This window comes from Trachymyrmex cornetzi, unplaced genomic scaffold (assembly GCF_001594075.2).
Source record: "Trachymyrmex cornetzi isolate Tcor2-1 unplaced genomic scaffold, Tcor1.1 scaffold1337, whole genome shotgun sequence".
NCBI classification, from domain to species: Eukaryota; Metazoa; Arthropoda; class Insecta; order Hymenoptera; family Formicidae; genus Trachymyrmex; species Trachymyrmex cornetzi.
Genome location: NW_017295914.1, coordinates 20294 through 28715, shown reverse-complemented (window position 1 = coordinate 28715; position 8422 = coordinate 20294). Strand labels below are relative to the sequence as shown.

Below are 8422 nucleotides of genomic sequence, written 5' to 3'. Positions count from 1 at the left end.
CGATAAATTGATATAAAAATATATAAATATAATTTAAAAAACTTAATGTTACATTGTGTTACATTACATGTTTCGGCATCATAATTGTGCCATCATCAGATGTTTAGAATTCGCAGAATAGAAACGCACTGAAAAAGTCAGTATTAAACGTTATAAAGGATGTATTGAACTAATTTTATAAATATATGTAATCCGCCTCTTATGTAAATCAGATGCAACACCATAGATGGAGGGTGAAAATAAAATTGCTCGCAATCGGTTGAACGATCGGTTGATAGAAAATTTCCACGATTATCGTTATGGTCCTACATTCTTCCAACATATGATGTAGATAAGATGCATGTCAAGTTACTTATATCAGTCATTATAATTATGAGGTCAATAAATATATGTGAAATTGTTAAAACTGTTAGTCACCAAGTTGGAGATTAAAATTATATAAGTATATGAAATTACTAGTCCAAAGTCAACGATTAAAAATGTATAAATATATAAAATTATTAGTCAGGAAGTTAAAATTAAGATGTGTAAATTTATGTGATGTGACTGCTATGACAGTCAGTATCGGACTGAGTCGAATTGCCCTTCTATATTCTTGATATTATTGTTATTTAAAAAGAGTCCTTTAATTTAATTATACGAGGGTAGTTCGAAAAGTTCTCGGCCTGACAAAGAAAACATACGATTTGTGGCAAAAATTTTTTTTATTTTTGGACATAATTCCCTTGTAAGTCAATATACTTAGACCAACGATATCCAACTTCTTTAGACCTTCAGTATAATACAATTTTTCTAACTCTTCAAAATAAGCGTTTGTCTCAGTGATGACCTTCGTATTTGAAGTGTATCTTTTTCCAGCGAGCCATTTCTTCAGATTCGGGAACAGGAAAAAATCACTGGGGGCTAAATCTGGTGAGTACAGTGCGTGTGGCAGCAATTTGAAGCGCAACTCATGAAGTTTTGCGACTGCAATTGCAGAAGTGTGAGAAACCAATTTTCGAGAAATACCAAAAAACTTGTTTGCTTTACTCGACGCAACAGACAAACTACTAATCGCATCTATGTGAAACTTTTTCGGAGGCCCTCTGAAGGATCAAACTTAAGAAAAATCATAGCCATTTGATACTCCCGATGCCATCTCTATGTCAGGCCGAGAACTTTTCGAACTACCCTCATATATATATCATTTATTTACTACAACGACAAACCAAAAGAAACAAAGTTTTTCAGAAAATATGTTTCAATGTTCTGGATCACTAAAATTTTGTAATATATATACATATATACATATATATATATATTAATTTTAAAATATAATTTTGATATAATAATTAATTGTAAAGAAATAAAAATATGTTATATTTAAATGTTTTTTCCATTTTTTTGCAACTAAAAAATGATAATTTTTTAATTATGTCGTTGTTGTAACGAGCGATATTACTATTAGTTTTACCTCCAATAAGATATAGAAAGACATTTGCCAGGTGTATATTCGTCTACATGAATATGATCATCCAATCTATCCCGAATCAGCCTTAACGTTTGAGAATACAAAACTTCTAATTGTAATGATTGACAAAAATAATGCAGGATATGATATACCTCTGATAGTGGGTTAGTACTTTCAGCCAATCGCGATTGAACAACCTGTCGTAAAAAATAATTAACATCCGTTAAACATCCGAAAATATAAGTTATTAACTTGATTTTTTTTATTAACATACTTGGTGTACATATCGAGTTTGCAAAGGATGTACCAATGCTTTTCCATCTCCAGTCTCTCTATCCGAAACCAAAATTTCTAATTCTAACAGTCTCCATGGAACTGTTGGCCCATCACCCATAACCGTAAGAGATACTGAAAACTCTTGCTCGATAAGAAACGTCACTCTTCCTGCCTCGATCTATGCATCAATAATAAATTCAACTTAAAATAATTAGGCATTTTTTCTTCTACAAAGTAATTATAGGGTATCTTTTAATGGAATTTATATTTCTGCTTATCAAATAAAAATAAAAAGCCTTTGAGAGCCAAAGCTGAATGTTATTACAATTACAATTTATTGTGTATATAACAATTATTTAAATATTACAATATGTATAAATAACATCAATTCTTTTCGCTCGTATAACTTACAACAAATTAATAAATAGTAAAACCCAGGTCAATACATTAAACGAGCTATAGTTAGGTGTACTAAATTATAATTTGTGATTAATAAATATTATTTAGTATATCTAACTATAGCTTGTTTAATGTATTGACCTGAGTTTTACTATTTATTACCGTTGAACCTTATCGTCGGAAAATTATAATTTGTGATTAATAAATATTATCTAGTACACTTAACTATAGCTTGTTTAATGTATTGACCTGGGTCAATTACTATTTATTAATTATTTAAACGTTTTGACCTATGTTAAGGTCCTCTTCAGCAGTTACATTAACACCATAAGTAAAATATATACAAAATTGATTAGACAATTATACACAATTGAATCATTACAATGTGTTTAAGATTACAAAAATTATTTGTTCGTCGTTATGTGAACTATAGATAAGATGTATCTGAATGAAGTATTCACACACACACGCGCGCACGCACGCATGCACGCACGCACGCACGTACGCACGCACAGCTCGCATTCATATGTCTCCAATAATATCCATTAAATTTCCAAATATACTAAATAATAAAACTTAAGTCAATGAAATAAAGATTGAAAATTAAACTAAAGGTAATTAAATCAAAACTTACATGGCGAAAACGCTATAAAGAAGAGAGGGAAACATCGAGTTTTAGAAATTAAAGAGTAGTGTATAAGGGATCTAAAAATTCCGTGTTACTCTGTACATTCAAGCTTTTTTTTATGTATAAATATCATTTCAGATATTAGTCGTTTGTTTAAAAAGCTTTCTCTATCTAGAATTTTTATATTATTCAGTCTCAAAATTATGTGCAAATTCCAGTCTATGCTCAATAATTACGGAATATTGCGACATATTCCAATTAATATAGTTCTTATGCTCCTTAATTCTTGTCTTTTAACATTCTGCTGGTTTGACGTAAGATGCATCATGATCCTTGCAATCAATTCTGTAAACGTTTGTATGTGACAAAACTGGGAGTTCATTCTTGAGTACTTTGATAAATTTATATGGCTTGTTAACCCCTGTACACTACTTTAATCAAGTCTAAGACTTGATGCTTCCCCCTCTTCTTCAGTTTATCGAGTGTCTAATTGTGTTGTTGTTTAACACTTGTTGTTTAACACTCTAACTCATCTCATTAGATCCATGATAAGCATCAGATAATTTTTGTAATCTTAAACACATTGTAATGATTCAATTATGTATAATTGTCTAATCAATTTTGTATATATTTTACTTATGGTGTTAATATAATTGCTAAAGAAGACTCTAATGGGTCGAAACGTTTAATTGTTATATATAATAAATTATTATTGCAACAACATCCAGTATTGGCTCTCAAAGGCTTTTTATTTTTATTTGATTTACTTCATTAGAGCCTATACTTTTTCTGATGATTTCTACTTATTTTTTATGTATAATTACCTTCAAGTTACGCATCTGTGGCAACACGTTTCCAGTGACTAATCTATGTTGAATGACTTGATTCAATCTCTGCAATGTACTTCTCTTTTCTGTAGGAGTGATAGGATCTGGAGGCACTATTCTCTCCTATTCAAACACAATAATTTCTCAAATCATATTTTTTAATATATATATTTTTTTCGTGCATACTCACTCGGATACAAGCTGGTAATCTGCCGTATGTTCCAGTGGTAAGTACTTCTACGGCTGCAGGAATATGGAAATTTGGAAGTCTAGCGTGTACCAAAGTATCACGAGCCATCCTTGCCAGCATATCCGCAGTATCGACAAAAAGCAGTGATTGCTTATCTAAAAACGCCATTATATGCTGAAAAGAACAAATTATTAGACTGTACGTTTTAATTATGTTGTTAAAAAATGTGTAAAAATGTGCATACTGTAGATTTATCCACTTTAGATGCGCTATTTGCCCATTTTACCAGTGCCAATAAACGAACGTATAATTGCCTCGTCCGAGCGGAAAAATTATAAATTTCAATTTTGCGTTCCATGTCTGTTTTACGAGGGAGCCTAAATAAAGAGATACAGAATAAATTATAATATCGTAAAGTATGGAAGCATTTTTGTCGATATTTCTCTATTTTGTACGTACAGTTCGGCAAGAACAGTGAGCTCATGATACGTTCGTTGTATAATAAAATCTATAAGCATCCCCAAGGATATAGATCCACCACGATTACCTTCCTGCGGTATGTTATTTGTGACGGGAGTTTGATGACCCTCTAAAGGTACTGGCGCCATTTTGATATCGTTTTTAACAGAAAGTATCTTAACGTACACTTATAGATGTTTTCTCTACAAATGACAAAAATTATATTATTAGTTTAAAAATATACAGATAAATAATATACATATAAGCAACATACTTTATATTAACAGTGTACATATGTTTTGACTTTAAAAATTAATTTATTTAGTATTTGGTTACAGAAACATATATTCATAATATTTTATTTTATATAAAAAAGAAAACAAAACAGAGAAAGGTTTGATATCTCTGTATAAAATATAATTGTAGGTACAGTTTCATTATATTCCATAATGATAAAACAGACAAAATCCTTTTATAGAAATAGACATTTCGAGTATTGCCTATCACAATAATTCAAAAATAAAATCTCAAGTCATAAGCCGTAAGAAATTGATCAATTACAGTTGAATATGAAAAAAATAATAGACTATAATAGGCCTTCTATAATAAGCCATTAGTCATAAATCAAAAGCTAAAAATTGACGACTGTGATTGGTCAATTTTTATCTTCTGACTTCTGATTTATGACTAATGGATTATTGAAGAAGGCCCATAATGGATTAATTTCTTATGGCTTGCGACCCTATTGTAGAACAAGTTTAAGTTTTAATCGGTGAAGTTAGCTAATAGCCAACTTGTACAACAAATGGACTGTCTACATTAAGTCATTACCCAAGTTTTAAGTCTTACACATATTCTACAATAAGCCATTAGTAATAAATCAAGTCAGAAGCTAGAAATTGACCAATCAATTATTCTTCTTACACTTGACTATGATTGGTCAATTTTTAGCTTCTGACTTCTGATTTATTACAAATGGCTTATTGTAGAATGGCTATTAAGCTGTAAGAAAGTGATCAATCATAGTCAAGTACTCTTTTCACATTCGACTGTGATTGTTGTCAACTGTAGTCAATTTCTTATGACTTAAGCTTAGGTAATGACATAATGACTTATTATAAAAAACCTATATCGATCACTATTACCGACTACCAACTCATTGTAGAACCCCGATTATAATCTCGACGATTTCATATAAGACTTTTCGTCTTGGAATGTTCCACAAAATCTGCCAGTGAAAGCACCTAAACTTTTTCTGAGACATCCTGTATAGTAAAATATTGTACTAAAACTTTTTTTTCATCAAACTTCAAATATACTAAATATAACTTTAAATAGACAGTAAATATGTCGATGACGGAAGCCTAGCCTGATGACCTTGACCTTGACATATGTTGTCAAGGTCATGACCCCGAACATACAACATGACATACAACAAGTTTTAGCCGTCGCTCGTTATACGTTAAAAAGTTATTACCAATAAAGTTCATCAATAAAATCTAACTTTTGGACACAACTATGCTCTAATGAAACAAATTCCCTGCTTTAACAATGCAAAATATTTTCTTATATAATTTCTTATATAATTTATTCACCATTATTATTAATAGAATACATTTCTCTCATAATATAAAAAAAATGCTTCAATTCTTCTTTTAAATGAATAAATCCTTTTGAATAAAAATTTATCGAGATAATGTTTATCTCGATGTTTTTCATTATAGAAATTTAGATGACAACGACGTAATCGTGTTTATAGTTATAGTATTTATTTTAAAGAAATGTTAGATTTAAACTTCTATCCATAAAAAGAATGGAAAAGATGTAAATTACATATAATAAAATATTTTCTGCTTTACAAATACGAATTCTCTGCTTTTAAAAAACACAAATTCTCTGCTCTGAAAACACAAAAATTATATAAGAAATTATATAAGAAAATATTTTACATTGTTAAAGCAGGGAATTTGTTTCATCGGAACACAGACGTGTCCAACAGTTAAGCCCATTCTATAATGTACTCTTTATTTCCTGTTTTTTGTTTTTTACCTCTTGCTTTTCCCCCTTTGCAATCGTTTTATCGACAATTATATTTCTTGCTACGAGTTTTCTGTTTCTTCCGAAGTTCATTAATGGCTGTTCTACAAAGTGCTTCTTTTGTTTCCTGTTTTTTGCTGTTTGTCTCTTGCCTTCTTGATCAAAAAGGCAAGAGATAAACAGAGACAAACAGCAAGAAACAAAAAACAAAAAGCACATTGTAGAACAGCTATAACTTTTATCTCGGACGACATAAAACAAAAAATCAGATAAGAAGCAAAAAGACAAAGGCCCGTATTCAGAACGCGCTTACAACGATGTTAGCACGCTAACATACTATACTTTACGTCACGCATATTATAGAATTTCAGAGATAAAAGTGCGCTTTTATCGATAAAAGCGCGTTCTGAATATGGGCCAAAATGTAATGGCTATTCTACAATGTGCTTTTTGTTTCCTGTTTCTTGCTGTTTGTCTCTTGCCTTCTTGATAAAAAACAAGAGACAAACAGAGACAAATAGCAAGAAACAGGAAACAAAAAGCACATTGTAGACCAGCCATAAAAATAGTAAAAAGCAAAAAACAAAAAACAAAAAGCACATTGTAGAACAACCATTAGATTTTATTAATAAACTTTTTTTGTTAATAACTTTTTAATGAATAACGAGCGACGGCTAAAATCTGTTGGAGATCACTCAGGGTCATGATCTTGACAATATATATCAAGATCAAGGTCATAGGGGGAGTTCTCCTCATCGACATATTTACCAAATAGACTAATGATGAATCCAGCCACTTGTACTGTACTCGATTAGTATATACATTAAAGATTGCTTTATATAAAGTATCTAAATGCAATGGCATAATCAACTTTAAGAATAAAATAACAGGTGCATATTCTATTAAATAACATATCATTATTTGAATATTTAATTATTTAGAATATTTGTATGGTTCTCTATTTTAACTTTGTTACGTGCATGTATAATAGCTTTAGTATAAACTAATCTAATGTAATACAAGTGACTGAATTCGTTTATATCTATTTGATTTTAAGTCTAGTATATATTAATTCAGCTTTAAAGAACAGATCTTAAATTTATAGAAATTGATGTATTGTGCAATATCTGATAACATCTTTGTATATAATATGTCAAAGACAGTTTACATTAATACCAGGGGTATTCCAGTAATACCCCTGGTATTATTACTAACTGCTAATATTACTATAGTAATATTATATGGAAATTAAAAGGAAAAGAATAAACATTAGAAGAGAAAGAAAGTTAGAAAATATAACATATAAAAGTCTGAGTCTACAATGAATTGATAGTAGAAGTTGGTTGCTGGCTGATTCACCAACTCGCTTTCAACTCACCAACTTTGGACTATCGACTCATTGTAAACCTGGATTAAAGCAGAAGAGGTTTTGATAGAACATAGAAATATGCACGTAAAAAATAAATTAAAGAGATTTTAGGGGGGAAAAAAGGAGACAGTGATTGGATAAGAAATTACAAAAACCAAAAAAAAACAAAGCAAAAGAGAATACGAGTAAGTGTGAAGAATTAAAGAATTTAATTTAAATCAAGTCTCAAGTAGCTTTGGCCAACAGGCTAATCAATAAAGATTATTATCAATATTATAATGTCTTCTTACCTAAATTTTTTAAAAATTAAGCTCACGCTGTCTACTAATTCATCATATTTTACATCTGGAGTACACAGACCAGCACCCAGCTGTTTTAACGACGTCGCACGATATCCAGCATGATTCGAAACTGCAGTCAACGCTTCCTCCTATTTTACAGAAGAAAAAACAAAAACAAACTGCTTTCCATCATAGCTTTGTGGCTTGTGTGTACAATGTACATTTAATTATATCAAATTTGACATGAATATTTAACAGCATATTCAAATATATCCACACATTTATTTTTATTTAATAACTAAATTTATACGACAGAAAACGACCATACAACCATAGATACATAAAATTATTAGACTGTGCAAACATGGAGACACAGTGGGTGCATTCAGGGCTGCGTTCGAAAATGTCACTTGGGTGCACTCTGTCTCCCATTTTGCGTTCGAAAATATTTGAAGGCCACCCGATGTCATTAGAATGAATCGTTCGAAAATATTTCGAGAGTACCC

The 8422-nt window shown here is 30.4% G+C and overlaps 1 protein-coding gene across 4 annotated transcripts in view; it reads right to left on the bottom strand.

Moving 5' to 3' along the window:
- The window catches only part of MED14 (mediator complex subunit 14), a 20768-nt gene extending 12574 nt beyond the window's left edge, over window positions 1-8194 (bottom strand). For all 4 annotated transcript variants that reach the window (XM_018522499.1, XM_018522501.1, XM_018522500.1 and 1 more), the window contains exons 1-7: window positions 7926-8194; window positions 4230-4432; window positions 4015-4147; window positions 3771-3944; window positions 3578-3703; window positions 1725-1904; window positions 1454-1647 (exon numbers count right to left, since the gene is read on the bottom strand). In XM_018522499.1, the coding sequence (XP_018378001.1) occupies window positions 1454-1647; window positions 1725-1904; window positions 3578-3703; window positions 3771-3944; window positions 4015-4147; window positions 4230-4378 (956 nt within the window). In that variant the 5' untranslated portion in view covers window positions 4379-4432; window positions 7926-8194. The remainder of the gene's footprint in view (window positions 1-1453; window positions 1648-1724; window positions 1905-3577; window positions 3704-3770; window positions 3945-4014; window positions 4148-4229; window positions 4433-7925) is intronic.
- Between the last annotated feature and the right edge of the window lie 228 nt (window positions 8195-8422).